Genomic DNA, 18,479 nt, shown 5'->3' with positions numbered 1-18,479 from the left:
TGTGCTTCTTCTGCAATGTTAGCCTCACTCGTGGATAGCAACTGAGTGTTGAGGGCAGTGACACCCCTTTCTCCCTGGGATGGCCCCAAACATGTGCTCTGCTTGCCATCCCCAAGGCAGTCCCCGTTGGTGGCGTGCCCCCAGCTGGTCCCACAGCCTCCCATGTCCCCACCCCTGTGCTGATGAGCAATCATGTAAACAGCAGCGATCTTTTGCTGAGGAGAATCTCCAGATGTCCCCAAAGCTAGAGCTCAACATAAACCGACTGATAAATATGGGAGGATGCCAAGGATGTTTGCATCATGAATGGGCTAATTAGCCCAGGCTGTGCATAGGAGTATCCTGCAGCCGGCCGTGGGAAGCTGAGCTTAGCCCTGTGCATGCTCAGGTCATAGTAATTCTGGCACCCAGCACCCCTAGAAAGTTCTGGGAGGAACAGATGTGGGCTGGGGCTCTCTGCACCTGACTGGGGATGCTGCTTAGCACAGTGAAGGAGAAGGGTTGGTGTTGGGTTCTGTATGAGAGGTTGCCACGCACCAATGTGTCATCATTTGTCTCAGTGGGGATGGACTCTATGGTTCCTGTACGGGGAGATGTTTGCTGGGAACTCTGGGATTTTCCATGGAAAAGGAGCTAGTGCCTCATGGATGTCATTTCTGGGGGATCTGGATCATCTGCCTTGTCCTGGTAGCACTCAGCAGCAAGGAGCTCATATTTAGTGTGGGTTGAGGAAGCATTGTGTAGGGATTGCTCCTAATTCCCAGCCAGAAAAGAGCAATGCCTCCATGGTTGACAGTGAAATTGCTTCTGGAAAGTGTTTTCCAGGTTGAATGGGAAGTTCCTTTCCTGCCTCTTACATAGCCATGACCAAATAAATAAACAAACAGAAATGGCTCAATGCCACTGACTATGTGCTAGACCTGATTTAAAGTGAGGACAAAATATTTAGATGAAAAGGAATGGAATAACATAATTCTACTGTTTTTGCCCACGCAGTGATTTCCTGGGCACACAGAGTAAATCACGGTGTGCAGCTGGCTAGGAAAGTAATTTACAAACAAACAAAAATTCTTTGCAGTTTGGTTATCAGCTTCTTATTGTTCTTCCTCAAGCTGCTGGGTCTTAGAGACTGTTTCTTTGCAAAAATGAGCTCTTCTCCCCCTCACCCTAACTGAGGTTTGTCCTTGAGCAAGGGGAGGAGGGCAGTGGGTAGGAAGGCAGATGTGTGCTGGGGCAGGGGGCTGCTTCTCCATGCCCTGCATGATCCACACGAATGGTATTTGGCTTTGGTGATGTCATTAAGGGAGTATGGAGCTATTTAAGGATGAAGAAAGCGTTGGGTTTCCAGCCCTGACATTGGGGTGGTTTTGAAGATGTGCCTTGCATCATAATCACTGTTATTCCTTTTTCCTGTTCAGGGTATGCTGGTGGAAGGCCCCCCTGGTCCCGAAGGCCCGGCAGTAAGTGGCATTGGGGTTACACCTTGCAGCTCAGCAGAGCTGGTTGCATGCATGGTGGGGGGCTGGTGCCCACACAGGGCTCAGCACACAGCTGGTCCCAGGCTCTATTGCTTCCATATGCCATGTGTGTATGCAAAGCGCTTTGGGGTTGATTTTCTGGAGTAAAAATAAATAGAAAGCCCTATTTCTTTTCCTGCTCTTTGCATGAATGTTACAAATAATAACACGTTTCCATTCAGTGACTTATTTTTTTTGTATGCTAGGGCCTTCCAGGACCTCCAGGACCAACCGGACCTGTGGGCTTAATGGGAGATCCTGGGGAGAGAGTGAGTATCCCTGTTCTTCTCCTTTGGCTGAAGCCCCTTGGCAATTTGTGTATTCAAAGGGGGTGACAGCATTGGAGTCCTGAATTCTGCTGGCTGTAAAGGTATTTGATAGCAATCCCCTCCCAGTCTTTAGTTTTACTGCCTCAGAATCTTTAAGGCTCCTTCCAATCCAAGCCATTCAATGATTCTGTGATAAAATCAGACAAACAGACCTAAAAGATGCTTGTGTCACAGCGAAGGCAACCTTTGCATCCAGGGACAAACAGCTGGGGGCCACGACTTTGAATCTTCTGCCCATGCAGGGAGAGAAGGTCTGAACAGGCAGTAGAGGTTGTGTTGTTCTGATGTGTCTTAGCACAGCTAATTGCTTCAAATCCTATTCAGGATTCGTGCTGTGGCGTTGTTGTTTATCTCTTCACTTAATTTTCTATTTTAATTGCATAACCTAAGACCCAGAATGAACAAGAGAGAATTTGCTCTGTTGCAGAGAATCAGAACAAGATCTCTGTGTGACAAAGGAGCTCGGAGCAGCCTCGTTTTTAATGCTTAAGTGATGCTGGAGGTTTACTGTGGCCTCTTCTGAAGTCACTGTCAAGTGTGCATCAAAGCTCTGTATTTTATTACTTCTTGCACCTGCCGTGCTCCCCCTGGAAGTAACTGATCACCTTTCCACACCAGGATGGGATGCATCACAGAGTGAGAACACAAATCAGACAGAACACCTAAGTATTTCTCCTTAAGTCTTCCCTATCTGGGCTCTCTGCATTGAGCAGGAGCTGAGCCACTGCGCCTGAACTTGCAGAAGCCTTTGCTTGGATTGGTTCTCCCTGCTATCTTCCATCCTCAGCTTTTAAAGCCCAACTCTGACCCCTTGCAGGAAACGCTTGGGATCACTCTGGAAAAGCACTCCTGTGTTTCTTTTCTATCCGTTGTCCCCACAAGCTGTTGTCCCTTCCAGCTCCACCCTTGCACCCTTCCTCTCCCACCCATCAAGGTGCTCCTCCATCCCACCCATTGCTGACCCGTACTGGGAGGTATCTCTGCTGGTTTTCAGGTGTGTTCAAGGAGGTAGTTTAGGTGTTGGTGTATTCCTGTGGCAGTGACCCTGACTGGAGTCCTGCTCTTTTAATTAAAGCTCTTTGTTGCAGTGTTGTTCTCAGGGGACTTGTGTGGCAGTGGGTGAACTCCAGTCTCCTGCAACCCCCCAGCGTGCTTCTGTAAAGCCCCCCACCTCATTTTCGCTCCAGGTGTATGTACTGGTTTTTGATGGAACAGTAATAACATTCCTTGTGATTGTGACATGATTGAGAACGAGAGGCCCTGACGGAGCTCCATTGATTGGTGTCTGCGAGCTCAGAAAGTCAATATGCAGTGGTAGGCTGAGCCACTGCTCAGAGAAGTGCCTTAACCCATGAATCACCACACAAGGGTTGGCTTAACCCATGAGATGCCGCTCAGAAGTTGGCTATGTGTTGTCCAACTTGCTCTTCTACTTCCCTTGTTGCTCTTCATTGGCTCCCAACAATTCATTTGCGTGGTGAGATGGATGCTGACCCCACTGATGGGGGGTTGGTATTTCTGCTAGCTGTCCATGCTTGTGCAGATGTTTCCTAGCCAGGCAAAGCCCATTAGCAGCATCATGCTGTCCCTGATGTCACTGTTACACACCCTGAAATAAACAGCTCAGTTCACATTCTAGCACAGTCTGCACATCCTCCTTTTTTCTAAGTGTCCAGAACAGAACAGGATGCAAAACTGTGTGCATAGAGAAGCAATGAACTTGCAAAGCTGGGAAATGCAGCTGTATTAAAAACACCCTTTTCAATTAGAGCAGCTCCTCTTTAATTTGTTTATTATTAACCCTGCGCATCGCTCATGAATTTACATGGTGCTTATATGCGTACAGCGAGGAACATTTCCTATGCCTGCATCTGATAGACTTTATATTTGCAATCAGACAGGTGCACTGAATTAATAGAACAATATTCAGCTATGTTAATATCGGCCAACACTCATTTAGCTCTGTTTTATTCATCATGTCGATTTGTTCATTTATCCCTATTATTTTACAACATGAAGAGGAGCTTGCATCAGTGCAGACAGCCTGCTTGAGGGAGGACTGATCTGGGGGAGGGTGGTTCTTTGCAGTGATAGAAAGAAGGGAATGTGGAATATTCCAGAGAGGAATGAAGAAACTGGGAGAAAAATGTGCTTTTTTTGAACAAGGTGCACTACAGCCCTGGCACAGACTTGCAGCTTGGTCACTGACCCCGTTATATTGGGAAATGGGGGGGTATCTGAGTGCTGCTGGGCTCCTGTCACCCTCTGGCTCTGAGCAAAGGTTGGCCTTGGTGCCTGTGTTGTGTTTCCCAAGACCACGCAGTCATTGTGTCCCAGTGGACTTGTTTCCACTGAGGACAGTTTTGCATCTCAGGAGTGTAATAGTATCCCTAATGCCCTTCGTGCAGATTGAAAGTCTTGAAACTTTCAATTCCTCCATCAGATGTTGCTTTGCACAGATGACCCCAAATACTTTGCTCATGTGATTCTCTGTCCAGGACCAAAATGGCAGAAAAATATTCCACGTGGGAGATGTAAAGCTCAAAGCTGTGGGCTAATGGGGGTCCATGGTCCCTGCTGCTGGACACCAATCTGAAGAGCCATCATCTGTCTGTTGCTCTCTCCTGCTTGAGGAGCCAGATAATGAATTTTGCTTACTGAAAGCAGTAAGATTTCAGCTGAAGCATTCCCTTGAAATATTGCATTAGCGTTTACGCTCAGTGTGGTGTTTTAGAGCACTGCACCAAATGAAAGTTGAAGTCCCCATTGTTGGTTGCTGTATATCAGCAAATGTCTATTTACGTAATGAGAGTGACACAGATTTACACCAACTGCGAGTCTGGCATGCTGCATTTCTCAAAGGCATTCTAAAGCTTCTGCGAGCCAGCCTGAATGGCAATTTACAAAGTGCTTTATGGTCTCAATTTTCCTCTGTATCATTGCCCCCCACTGCTCTCCGCCGCAAGGAGAAGACCTCACACACCCGACCTGGAACAAAATGAGGCATTGATGCAGATGAGAGATAAACAAGCTCATTCCTGATCCATCATCTGTGGGACCAGCACCGAAGGAGAGGAGAGAGAGGGAAGAAAGTTTATTATATAAGGTGAACCTGGCCTAAATTATTTATGTGCTGTGCTGCAGCAGATGGGACTGCCCTCTGCACCTCATCAGCGGAGTCAGGGACGCCGGTGTTGGCCAGGCTAAGTAAACAGCACAAACGTAACATCACGAGCTCGTCTTGAAAAATGGATGGGCTGGCATGTTACACAGTTCCCTTTGGAGCTGAGGGAGCTGCTGAGTGGCTGTGCTGATCAATCACGGGCTGCAGAGCTGGGCTGTTATTCCAGGCTGGCCTTGGTGCTGGCTGCCCTGTAATTGTGGTGCAGAGCACAGAAATAGCCCGATTGGGTGGAGTAACAGTGGCTCTTGTTCCCCAGAGCTGGGCTCTAATTGAAGGCTTGATGCTTCTGGGTTCATTTTTTAGGAGGGAGGTGACAAAGGTGATGTTAGGTTAAATAAGATGTAGAAGGAATGGAAGAGGAAGGAGGTGTGAGGTAAAGCTGAGTCCTGCGCTCCTATAGAAATGGGAGAGCTGCATGGCTGAGGCACCACGTGGGGGAAGATGTGCTTTCAGTCCCCAGCATGTCCTGAGACCTCTGCCCAACCCATGGCAGGTCTGATGGGATGAGTTAGGCAGCCTTCTAGAAATAGACCCTACGAGCACACAGGTCTGCCGACAGGACAGCAGGACAAAGATAACGCTTCAACTACTCTTCTTTTAAAATGCTGTGCTTTAGGGATTTTGTACTGTTTCCCTCCCTCTTCCACCCTCCTCCACCTTCCTTTGCTTTGTCTGGTGACCATGCAGCTTCCCAGGATGAGGGCTGTGTCTCCCGTGCCCTTGTGTGTCCATATGCACCTGAGATTTGTGGCAGTTTTATTCTCCCTATAATTTGGTGTCTGTACAGGCTTGAGGGCTTGGCATGGGTTGAAGGGTATTAGAACTAATGTAGATGTTTGTTGATTGCTCTTCCAAGAGCACTGGTTCCCCGAAGGTGAATTTATTATTGTTATTTACTGAGGAGGAGAGTGTCTAAGCCCTCAAAGCTGAGCTGTTGGCCAGGCAGTCCTGTCTGCCTTGCCATTAAATGAGCACCAGGGCTCCTCTTGGCCTTCCTAGGATGAGATCAAGTCATTCTTGCCTTCAACTCCTCAAGCTGGTGTGAAAATTGCAATTATTGCAACGTGTGTTGAGTGCTTGGATGTCCTCCTCCTCCTTTGTAGGACTGTGGATGGATGTGCAAATTTGGGTTAGCTTAAATTTCTTGCTAAGTGCGCAGCTGGGAGTGCAAATAATCTGTGGGCTGTCTTAGGAAAATTGGCCATTCTTGATTATTTATAGCTTCATCAATACATCTTTTATTACGTACTCGTTTCTTTAGTGCGAGTTAAAGACACTCAGCTGATGTTAATCAGCACAGCTCCATTCAGGCCCTTGGAGTTTTGCTGATATATGGCTGCTGACAGGATCACTCCATTGTAGACAGAAGTAGTCTCGTAGGACAAAAAAAAAGAGAAAGACAGAGAGAAAAATGGAATGACCCAGGTGACTGAACGTGTACGGAAATGTATTTATTTTTCCACATTTCTATTTCACTGACTTGAGTTATGAAGTTTCATATACCTTTTTAATAGATTTTAGCAGACCCAACTAAACATTGATTCCATTGATTTGGAACATGGCAGAGGCTTTTATTGTTCACTTGAATGTTGCTTGTGGCAGACACAGAAAACATGGGAACCAGGATGTAAGGAGAGGGAATTACTAAGAAAAAGCCATGTGCACTTACAGATGTACTTCCACAGAATTTGCCAGACCATCAGGATGCCAGCATGCTCAATGTGAGCAGTCGAGATAGGGAGCCCTTTGTGTAGTGACATATGTCTTTACAGCCACAGCCACTTGTATATGGACGTGACTAAGATGGTGCTATAGAAGTTTATTTTTATTTCTCCTTCTGACAGGGACCACCTGGCCGCCCAGGTCTTCCAGGAGCAGATGGTTTACCAGGACCACCAGGGACAATGCTTATGTTGCCTGTAAGTACAAATGAGGCCAAAAGAAAAAAAAAAAACAGCTCTGAAATGAGCTGCACTTTTTGGCTTTGCCACTGTTGAGAGCCTGTTCTTGCAGAAGTCCCTATCTTTTTTCACTATGGACACATTTTCTTTTGTGTAAAAGATGGATTTGGATGATTTCCCTTACAAATTTCCATTTTGCAAAGCGCTGGCACATTTTCACAGGTCAGAAGCTCGGGGCAGGTGAGCTAAAATTTCTGAAAGCAATGAATAACCATCATTGCTTTGGCCTTGGCATAGTGTAGGAGGGTGAAAGTCGTGAGGGATCAACTGAAGACACCTCCAATAGCTAAATTTTCTGCAGAACCTTGCTTTTAGGGTGAGGATTCTCTAACAGGTCTTCAATGCAGGTACTAAAGCCGTAAGCACCTGAATTAACTGCTCTCTTTTGGCAACCAGTGGTTAATTTGTATGTCTGTTTGCCTCACATGAAGCCAGCAAGCACCAAATGAGCCTTCTTGGTCCAGGGACACGAAACGAATGGTTATATTTTGTGTCTGCTTTGATGTGAGGTTTCCCTGAGGAAACCAGCTGTTGAAAATAAGTGGTTAGGTACCAAAGGGAAAGAGACTTGAGTGAAAAACCGCAGTGCTCTTGTACTGACTCCAAATTGTGGGGTGATATGCGTGTAGGATACTGGCAGGGTGCCGAGGAGAGCCCCGGCCAAGTGCTCGACATGGAACTTAGCTGGCCATTACAATGCATTTGTTGGCCCCGACGGTAAGCAACCGTAGGCCTATAAATTGTTTCTTTGAACCTGTTTGCCAAGTTTGTGTGGTCGTACACCTATTGCCAAGCAGGCACAGTGCTGAGGTGAAACGGAGGTGAAGGAGCCGTCCAAGCAGGTTCTGTGCCCTGCAGTGTCCCTCCTGCAAAACCCCAAGGATGAGTGCAGCTAAGGCAGAAGGAGGGTGTGTGTCCCAGAGAGCGGGTTTGTAGCCCTTGGGGGTGGAAGAGGCAGAAGAAAACAGTAAACTCTTTCCCTTTCAAGTTGAGGAAAATAAAAAAGCTAATGCTTGCTGCTATAAAAATCCTTTGTGTGCTGAGGGGCTGTGGTTTGAACATTGGGGCGAGTTCTGTTCTCTGAAGTACACAGCCACGCTTGGGAAATGCAGCCTCTGTCCCATGGCAAGCAGGCAGCACTGCCTGGAAATCCTGACTCAGCCCTGTCCCCCCATCCCTGGGGGTATCCTGGCCAACAGCATTTGCACAGGGAACACCGGGCCTGGGAGCAGTGCTGTGTGAGGTCCTTATGATGCAAAGCCCACGAACTCTCCTGTGGTGCACTGCTTTGGACCAGCAGAATTTGCTGCATGGGTATATTGGTGGGAAACAGCCGGTGTGTGCCTGCCAGTGGGGTGACCTGAGGGCACTGCAGTCGATGGGGGAGCAGGGAACGATGGTGATGGGGTTGGGTCAGTCTTGCTGAGCAGAGCTGTGTAGCAGTGAGGCTTGCATGAAGTGACAGCAGCCATTGACCTGCTTTCTGCCTTGTTCCCACCAGTTCCGCTTTAGTGGAGGAGGAGATGCTGGCTCCAAAGGACCTATGGTCTCTGCCCAGGAGGCCCAAGCCCAGGCCATCCTGCAGCAGGCGAGGGTAAGTGAGGGGAAGGGGGGGATCTCTCGCAGCCCGTTGAAGTGAAGGACCAGAATAAATTTGACAGAGGACTCGTCTCCATTCTTTCACCATCCATGGTGGTAGCCACCTCTCAATCAGTGTCTGAGATGGGATGGCCACATTACGTGGCTTGAGGTGGTGATGCCTGCATGACTTGGGCTTAAACCTCGGTCTTTCATTGCCTGCAGAGCTGGGAGTTGGCCTTCTGCTGCTTCCAGGAGACGTGTCAGTCCCTGCTGTAGCATTCGCTGCTTCTGCTGACAGTTTTGAGAGTCTATATGAAAAGCTGTGGTATATGCTGTAGGGGATTTCTTTCTTTCATTTTTTCCAGCAAATCTCACTCAATAATTGAATGTATGTCACAGATGTAAGCTGTTCCCAGCCCCATGAATCTCAGCAGGCAGCTCACAATTTCCTTTCATGCATTCATTTGAAAATGCGTGATGAATATCCATGCAACTTTTTTATTTCCCCTCCGATGACCTTACTGATTGATGATCAAATAATCCCCAGCAATGTTTATTATTTAAGCTGACTGGTGAAACGAGATCGGCCGTGCACGTTCCCAGTACAATTCCTGTTCTGTGGCTGGATGAGTATGTGAGCACATAAGGCTGTACATACTCATCTCTTCAAAATAAGACTACATTTCTAGCTGCTACAGCTTTGAATCTTCCCTTTCATGCATGCTTCTCTGAGGTTACTTTTGATCATTAGCTTGTTAAAAGCAGAAAAGCAGCCCGGCACAATTACAGCTGAAAGCAGCATGTAGGCACCCCCACCAAAAGCACTTTGCTGCTGTATTTGCCCCAGTCCTGTCCAGGCTGTGAGCAGCCAAGGGGAGGATGCCCGACGGCGTGGGCAGGCTGTTAGCAGAGGGATGCAGCTGTGGGTGCTTTGCTCCTCTCACGGCCAAAGGCCATCACCCAGGGCCAGGGCTCCCCTGTGTTCCTCTGCCCTGAATGCAGTCAGCCTGCTGTCCTGAGCATCTCGTGTTCACTTCAGCTGCTGAAATGGGCTAAAAAGCCAATCCCTTTCACCTCTGAGTGGAATAAAGTCCATTGGGATCGCCAAGCAGCAGGGTGACACATTGCCCCTTTCAGGTTTGTAATGAGGACTTGAGCTCAGCTGGGGCTATTTTGCTTTCCATCCAGCTCTCCTTTATCTGAGGAGTTCAATTTTTCACATGTTCAGGCAGAGCACAGGGCCCTGACGCCACCAGCCACTGCATTTTCCTATCCATTAACCTTCCTCTGAGAGTAATATTGGTGTATTATGATTCTTGTGTTACCTCGTCACTCTTAATTTCCAGGCTGCCTACAGTTTTTCCACCAGTATTTATTTTGCTGGGAAATTGAGTTTTTGACCAGACGGACGTTTCATGGGAAGCGTCTGCTTTCTCAGACCCCATTCTTTGTGTTGCTCTTGGGTTATTTTTTCTGCCCGTCAAAAGTAGTGACTGATTAGGAAAAAAAGTACCGAACCCAACACACACACACACACACACACACACACACACACACACACACACACACAAAGAAAGGTCTCTTTTCTCTGTTTTGTTTTTCATTTTTGGATAATTTTTTTTTTTTAAACACAAAGAACAGCCCAAATCCTGAGTGAGCTGGGGGCTGTGGAAGAAAAGTTGAATATTTCCACAAAGAAAAAGGATCTGTTTCTTGACTAACATCAACCCATCATCAAACAAGTTCAGCTGAAATCCCTGATACCAGGGTGGACAGGGAGATAAAAGCCATTTCTCAGGGGGAAACGATAGGCTGTGGCAGAGATGAGAAAGTCCTGCAGGGGAAGTCCATCTCCTTCCTCTTCTTTTTTTTTTTTAAGAGGGGAATGTGCTGTTAATTGCATCATTAGGTTGATTTATTCCCTTAAATCTGGCTTTCAGGAGACACTGAGCATTTTCCGAGCCAGCAGTGTTTCAGAGCAGCTCCCTTGTAAAGGGGAGTTGTGAAATGATGCTGCAGAATCCCACATTTTTGTGAGATTTAAACACTTTCAAGTTCAATCATGGGTAGATCTTAATTGCTGGAGCACACAGATAATTTTCAGCTCAAGTGTTGAGTTGTCACGAGAGAACACGTTGTCCAAAGATGTTACAAAGTGTGGACAGCCCCATTACCCACCATGGAAACTGCTGACCTGAGGTTGTGTGATCCCTTACTGTGCTAAAGCCCCCTTTGTTGGAAATTGAGTTGCTCTGTTTGTGAGATACTACATGTGACCGTGGGCTTGGTCAATTCCTGGATGCAAGGAGGGGTTAATGACACGACAGTGTATGCTCTGGGGTAATTTTGTTGAGATGGCTTTGTCCCATTGCAGCAAAGCAGGGACACAATTAAAGAAATGGTTTTCTTTCTGTTGCAGTTGGCACTGAGAGGACCGGCGGGTCCGATGGGTCTGACCGGGCGACCTGGCCCCATGGTGAGTGGCAAAGCAATGCTGACACAGTGGATGCTCTCACTTATTATGTGCATGGATGTCTCCTCCTGTACAACTTTGGGTCTTCCCTCTATTGGGGCAAAAGGCAATGAATCCTATTTGTGTCCACAGGGACCCCCGGGCAGTGGAGGACTGAAGGGTGAAGCTGGAGAAATGGGACCTCAGGTGTGTATGGAGGGTCGGGGAGGGAGGGGGCATGGAGGGGAGCACGGGCACAGCGGGTTCCCAATGAGCCTCTCACTGTGCCCTCAGTCCCAGCTGTTCCCCTGCCATAAACACGGCTGGAAAAGAGATGAGGTGTGGGTGGCCATGTAAACACAAATCGTCCGCTTCTCTGACCAACACGGGGTCCATCTGTCGTGCTTTTGACTGACAGCATTTCTTTCTCTCTTCTTCCTGCATTGCAGGGTCCGCGAGGCATCCAGGGCCCTCCCGGCCCAGCGGGGAAGCCGGGCCGCAGGGTGAGTGTCCCGGGAGCACTCCATCCCACTGCCAAATCAATTCCTGAGCTCTGAGAGCATTGCACAAGAGCGGGCCGGCGGCCAGTGGGGCTGCTCCAGGCCCTCGGTCCATCTGGGCAGACAGACGTGGGGATGAGAGCTGGGAGGGCTGCGTGGCCATGCTTCCAGTGCTCTTGTCTTCAGGTTTTGATTCTGCAGTGCTGGGGTGTGGGAGCTGCAGGAGTGCTCTATACTGCTTTGGACAGACCCACATTTGTAAGGCGTGAGGACCCCCTGTCTCCCAGCACCCGTGAAGTGAACCAGATTTCCTGCCGTTCGCACCCAGCCCCTGCTTACCCCTGCCAGGCTTGAGCCTTGAGCTTCAAAGGCAGAGCAGTATTTCCCCTTTACCAAGGGTTTCTGCTGCCTGAACAGAGAGCTTTGGCTTCAACAGAACCTCCCTGAGCTGCCAACCAAAGAGCAGATGTCCCCACCACCGTGCCTCATGCTTTGCATTTCACTTTGCTTTCCTCTCCTGCAGGGACGAGCTGGCAGTGACGGTGCCCGGGGAATGCCAGGGCAGACAGGACCAAAGGTAGCATCGTGTGTTTGTGTGCTTTGGGAACGTGCATCGTTTAATAGAGAGCAAGAATAGAAGGGCCCTTGGCAGGGGGAGCCCACCTTGCTTGGAGGAGGTGGTTGAAATGGTCCAAGGACACCTGTGAGGATGTGGGCTCCACATTTGGGAAGCAAGGAAAATTAAACACACACCTAAGAGGCGGAAGAGCAATAGATTGTCTTTTCTTTCTTTCTTTTTTTGGATGCAACTTTATTAAATTGCTGGATCCTCTTAAGAATGAAACACGCTCCCTTGGCTGCAGTTGTAGAACAAATACTTTGGAATCCTAATTACGAAAAACAAACATGAATGAGCAGTTGGAAATATCCTGAAATATAACTAACAAAGAAAAAAAAATACCTAATAACTGGATGAGAAAATGTAGAAGGCGTGGTGAGGAATTTTAATGTGCTGTATTTATATCTGAGACAAAATCCTTTCATTCAGCTGAGATCTGCTGGTATTATCGAGCAAGAGAGGAGCTGTTCCACTGAAATTGAATGCAGGGAAAGTTTGCTCGGGGAATCGTGTATTAAAGGTTTAAGTACTTTATTATGTAGATACTTAAAGCTGGAATAGATGGGGGGTTTTGATACAGAGACAGGAGACTGCGAATCGTTTATCCAGTAAAGTGCTTTAATGAGCATCGACTGCCCCCAAAGGAGTGGATGCCAGGGAAGAAGGGAAAACAGAATAACGAGCAGGACTGGAAACGAGCTAACTGTGCTGTGAGCAGAGACAAAGCAATGCCCCAGAACCTGGCAAAAATGGAGGAGTGATTGGTTATGGATCCATGGGATGCCACTCTTGCAATACCCTTCAGCATCCACGTGAAGTCACTGAGTCCCCCAGCCAAATGTGCTCCTTTTTAGGGCGAACCAGCTCTGCCTTCTGAGCCCACTGGGTGAAGACAGTTCCCAGAGTTTGGTTAGGTGTACATTTGTCTCCTTGGACTGGAAGAACTTGTCCAGGAGTGAGATGCTTTACATGATTGATAGGCTCCGAAATCCGCCGGGAAAACTAATAAATGCATAGGTGCTGGAGGAAAAGGGAAGAGGAGAAATGACTTCATTTGAGCTTGTTCCTTTTTCTTTCTTTCAATCTGTAACTGTGAAATCATCGTCAGTCTGATGGGAGGTGAAAGCCAAATGTCTGAGGGAGAAAATCGATCCCTCCTTGACACAAAAAGGAAACAAATTGGAACAGTATTCAGGAGCAGGTGGAAATGTGAACTAACGTGGCTTTTCTTTTAGGGTGACCGAGGGTTTGATGGCTTGGCTGGATTGCCTGGCGAGAAGGGGAACAGAGTGAGTTATCTCCCATTTGTCTTCTGGCTGCGGTCTGTAAGGAAACCTTGGCAGGAGGGTATCACTGGGAGGAGGGCAGCTGTGCTGGGGACAAGCCATAACAGCGCAAAGAGGACAAGAATGTCCTATAGGAGGGTGCAGGATGTCACAGCACTCACGTCCCAGGAAGCTGTGATACCCTTCTGGGGTTGCCTAAAAGAGGGAGGCAAAATCTCGCAAAGAAAATAAAGGGTAAAAAATAAGAAGTAAAGCCTGCTTTTAGTGCTGTTGTGGATGGAAACTGGCAACAATACAATGGGATTCTTCTCTTTGGCTTCTAATTAAACAATGGGGAAAAAAGCAAGAAGCTTGTTATTTCGGCAGGCTGTTCATGCCTTCTCTCCCCAGAGGGAGCAGAGAGTACTTTATAAAGAAGGCGAGTGTTTGAACAGCAGAGATTGCATTGTGATTGCAAGCTTCACAGGAAAGGGAGCGCTTCATCAGCCAGAAACGGAGCAGCCAGCACACCCTGGGTGAAGGGCTGGCTGTGTGCAGAGCCCCAGTCCCCCTCCTCTGAAGTTGCCAGAGCCCATGTGTGGCACTGAGTAGGTGCAGAGGGGCTCCAGAGAGAGCAGGGAGAAGGGAATGTGAGGGTATGAATATCCTCAGCACAGGGTGGAGCCACAAAAGTCAAGCCTAGTGTTAGGTTTCTCAGTGCTACCCAATATCTTCCATTGCTAGAAGGTGGGTCCACCTCCTCTGAGGTGTTTTTTTTGCCTTTCCTTTGTAGGGTGAGCCAGGTCCCCATGGCCCCCCAGGGGCACCAGGAGAGGACGGTGAGAGGGTAAGTTTATCTCGTGTTGCAGCAGTCCCTTGAATCTGTAACTAAGCCCTGCAAAAAAGAAGCAGATGTGATGCCAGGTCAGAAAACTCTGGTTTTGTTAAAAAATACATACATATATGCCATTTCCATCATCTAGGTGTGCTTCTTTTTTTCTAAAGCAGAGTGAATTGTAGCGAGAAATTCCAGACGGGCGTGGGAGGCAAAGATGAAATTGTTCACTGCCTTAACACTGCATAGTCGATAACCAGAACGCCTTTAGCAAAGCTCAGACTAAGTGATTACAGGCCTAGGAGGGCTGGTGTAAGAGGAGAGATTGCAAATGTATAGCTCAGAGATATGTGTGGTTTAATTGGAGGAGTGAGTATGGATTTCCCAGGCTCTAATCCCCTCTCCACAATGTTCTCTTTCCACCTTTGGCTATTTGTTTCCTCTGTAAAACACAGATAACAACACCTCCCTCACCACAAAGTTGGGAGGATTAATGAGTTGTGGATGTACAGTGCTTTGAAGTTGAAATGACCTAACATGTCATTTGGGAGAGGAGCAGATTTCTGGAGAACTTTAATCCTAAAGTGAAAAAGAACACTGTAAGGGGCAGAGAAGCTCAGAGGACATAGCTGGGTAGGATGGAATACATTTTATTGGCAGCAAAGGAGAGTTTACAAGTGCTGGCTAGGATTGATTTCCTAAGAATGAGTGAGCTGGGTGTGATATGGTGTCCCTAGGGGAGGTTTTGATGGTTTAAAAGTGACTTGGAGGAAGCTCTGTCCAGTTTTCCCTAGTGGGCAGCAGCAGAAGGTGGGTGTGGGGGCATGAGGAACGACCTCCCTGGTTTATCTGAGGATCCGATGGCTTAATCTGGCTCTATCAGATTCCCAGGACAGCCTTCCCACGCTGGCTTCCCTCTCCGTCGGTACTAAATCTTGTGGTTATTGACTCACATGCCCTGAATTGTTCCTCCAGTATCTTGTCTGTTAGCAAAATCCATCTTTATAAACACCGACATGAATTATGAAGTATCCTTACAGCATTTCTAATCCTCAGTATATGCTGCACACACAGTATTAGTCTCGCAGCTTACGAGGCCTCCCTTATGCACGGCTACCCTTTCCTTGCTCCAGGGAAGCTGCTTTTCTGTGTGATTATTATTTAACAAGAATGAAACACCTGTGATGTGACTGAAATATAACTGCTGTTCTCTGTCTCTCTGTGCCTTCGCTGCCGGGCAGGGGGATGATGGAGAAGTTGGACCCAGAGGTCTGCCCGGAGAGCCAGTGAGTATCTCCTCCTGCCGTGTGCTGGGCAGGGGCTGGGTGTGATCATTATACTTTAGGGGTCCCGTGGGGCAGCTCTTCCAGTGCTGTGGACCCCCGAGGTCCTGCCAGGATTGAGTTTCCCTGGCTTGAAGACCCAAGTGTGTGCTCAGGGTCTGCCCTAATGGCTGCTCAGCTTTTCTTCAGCTTTTTTCTCAGCTTTTCTTCTTTAAATGGCCACCACAGAGGCACAGTCTTTTTCTTGAGCTTTTGTTTCTAATAAGAGGAGTTTTGTTTGCTTGGTGGCTAGATTTAAACCTGGTAATTTTAAAGGAAAACTCGTCTTAGGTCGGTCTCATTTTTCCTACCTGTATCCTTCTGGATTGTTTAGGAGTCAGGTATGTGAGCTGGGGGGCAAAGGATGCGTGCTAAGCATACACAAAATGTGTGGTTTTGTGAATGCAAATTCTGGGACTGCATCTCAGGGTGTGATTTTAGCAGGATTAACCCCTGAGGGCATTGGCCATGATCTCAGTGGGGTCAGTGCTCTGTTGTTCACTGCACATGGAGCTTTGTAAATCCAGTTTGTCCACAGCTGGGCCTGCAGCTCCGTGTGTTGTCAGAGTATTCCACCAAAGAGAAACAGTTGAATTTTCAACTTCAGTCTCGGAAAGCATTTTCTGCCCCAAGAACCAAGTATTTTTGATGATGTTGGCAATGATCAACTCTGTTTCTGGCTGCCTGTTGATTTTGGTCTGTAATAACGTTGTTGGCTGCTCGTTACATCCAAAATGCATTTCCTTCATTATAGTGTTCACCGTCTGCCATTGGCCATCAGCTTTGCTTTCAAGGTGTCTTATTTTGTTGTAAGGCCCAGCGTGGTGGCCCAAGAGTAATTGATGGAACTGCTGGACATGCTTCACATGGGAAAGGAAGGCTTGGCATTTACGGGGCTCATCAGAACTAAATTACAGACGAGATGTCTGATTAACTTCTGGGAAAGATTAATCAACCCTGCTATCTGCTCAGCACAAGTCTAAGCAATAACTCAGGGGTTATTAACTTCTTAAAAGCATTTATGTGCTAAGGTAACATAGTAACAGAAGGGGAAATTAAATGATGATAAAACGTGCAGTGGTGTTGATTTTTATAGCAATAGCACAAGAAAAAGTATCTGTGATGGCCAGAGGAGAGGTTTCGGTTGCACTACAAGAAACTTTTCGGTCACAAGTGTACATCCCTAATCTGCATGCTTCCTTCTGTTCTGAGCCAAAAGAGAGTCTTACCAAATATAACAGCAACTGAAACCTGTGGTAGGCCTTCCAAATTTGTTCTTCTTCATCCTGCCCCTTTTCCTCCCCGTTCCCATAGCTGGTTTGTACCAGCATCAGAGCAGTCTGGAGGGACCTTTGGGAAAGGGCCGCCTGCCAATGTGTCCCGCTGACCCCACAGCCTCTGAGATCAGCCACCCCCTTAGCACCTGCAGTTTCATCTCTAACATTTCATTTTAATTCCTCTGGCCTGGCCTCATCGTAAAAAGGGATGTTCAATATTTGGGCAGACAGATAAAACTGCTCGTCAATCAAGAACAGTTTTCCTCCGTGGCAGTGAACGAGCATCGTCCCTGTAAATATAGAGTCCTTTTACAAAGCTGGATTGAAGAAAGTGCCTGCATTTAAAAGCTGAGCTTCCAGCTCCATGCCTGGGTGCTTTACCCTCTCGAGTGGAGACAGTTCTCTCTCCGTGCCAGCACAGCTCACAAATCTCCCTGAATTTCCCTGAAGGTGATGCTGGGTTCAGTCTGTTGAGGAAGCTAAAAATGGGAAGAAAGCACTGCGATCTGCGGTTCCAGCTGAAGAACCCAACACCTTTTGAAAGTGTGGTTTTATGCTACAGGCTGAAAACCTTTTCCAGCCTTGCTGAATTGTACAGATCGTCAATGATGAAAATTAAATCTGGAGTGATTTGGAAATGCAAACCCTAATGATCCATTAGTGGAATCGGTTCATTTTTCATAATGCTCTCCAGCTAGAATGGCTTGGCTGCAATGCCTTTTGCATCGCTGTGCTCGTTACAGGGTAATCCAGGAATGTGATTAAATTATTTATTAAAAAAAAAAAAAAGCAACAGTGGCTGAAATAGGCCTTTTTCCAATCCAAGGAATAAAGGTCTGCGTGTGTATTATTTATCTTTCCAAAAGCACTTCAGGGATGCACACACACAGGGTTTCTCTTTCTGGTTTTGAAGCCCAGTGCTGTAGCAGTGGCCAGTCCTGAGGCTGTGCTGGGCAGCACGGCGCTTGTTGGGGGAGCGTGGGGAGCACTGACTCTGCTTGCTTGCTCCATAGGGCCCCCGAGGACTGCTAGGACCCAAGGGGCCACCAGGACCGCCGGGGCCACCGGTAAGTTCCCAGAGCTACTGCCCTCCCCAGCAACACCACGCTGTGCCCATCCATCATTTGTGCAGATAATGGACCTGTGTAACCGTATACATCTGTGCCACAAAACGAAGCATTCCTAAAAGGTTACAGCTCTGAGGCCGTATTCTGCCCCTGTTATCCGTGCTGTCTCATCTATGCATGGCAGCTCAAGGTTTGGCCCACTCGAGTAGAAATTAATACCTAGCTCAGGCTGAAAGGGAAGAATGAGAGCTATTAACACAGTGCCTTGTGCTATTAGCTTTTGCCTGAGGGCTGTTGAGCCTTTAGAGTGGTTTGTTCACATTCTGGGCAAAAGCCAAGGCAGGAACATACAGTTTGTTAAGCAAGAGGCAGTCACCTTATCTGCCATGACCTGCTGGTGGGGGAATGCTGATGTAAGGACTTGTTCTGCAAATCCCTGCAGCTCACTGAAGTCCCTGGACTTAAGAACTGAACCCAGTGCTGCTGCAAGAGCTGGAGGGGTCAGTGCTTTAATGGTGAGCTCTGGGAGGTCTTTAACCCCTCCCAGGATGTGAAGACATCTCCACTGTA

The 18,479-nt window shown here is 47.7% G+C and overlaps 1 protein-coding gene across 2 annotated transcripts in view; it reads left to right on the top strand.

The window, feature by feature from the left end:
- The window catches only part of COL5A1 (collagen type V alpha 1 chain), a 122,990-nt gene that overhangs the window by 62,819 nt on the left and 41,692 nt on the right, over window positions 1-18,479 (top strand). For both annotated transcript variants that reach the window (XM_065737251.1, XM_065737250.1), the window contains exons 10-21: window positions 1,419-1,460; window positions 1,724-1,786; window positions 6,875-6,949; window positions 8,493-8,585; window positions 10,992-11,048; window positions 11,178-11,231; window positions 11,474-11,527; window positions 12,048-12,101; window positions 13,379-13,432; window positions 14,202-14,255; window positions 15,485-15,529; window positions 17,856-17,909. In XM_065737251.1, the coding sequence (XP_065593323.1) occupies window positions 1,419-1,460; window positions 1,724-1,786; window positions 6,875-6,949; window positions 8,493-8,585; window positions 10,992-11,048; window positions 11,178-11,231; window positions 11,474-11,527; window positions 12,048-12,101; window positions 13,379-13,432; window positions 14,202-14,255; window positions 15,485-15,529; window positions 17,856-17,909 (699 nt within the window). The remainder of the gene's footprint in view (window positions 1-1,418; window positions 1,461-1,723; window positions 1,787-6,874; window positions 6,950-8,492; window positions 8,586-10,991; window positions 11,049-11,177; window positions 11,232-11,473; window positions 11,528-12,047; window positions 12,102-13,378; window positions 13,433-14,201; window positions 14,256-15,484; window positions 15,530-17,855; window positions 17,910-18,479) is intronic.

Source organism: Cyrtonyx montezumae, unplaced genomic scaffold (assembly GCF_038088225.1).
Source record: "Cyrtonyx montezumae isolate F1298 unplaced genomic scaffold, pur_monq_1.0 scaffold_20, whole genome shotgun sequence".
NCBI lineage: Eukaryota > Metazoa > Chordata > Aves > Galliformes > Odontophoridae > Cyrtonyx > Cyrtonyx montezumae.
This window is presented reverse-complemented; position numbering and strand designations above follow the sequence as displayed.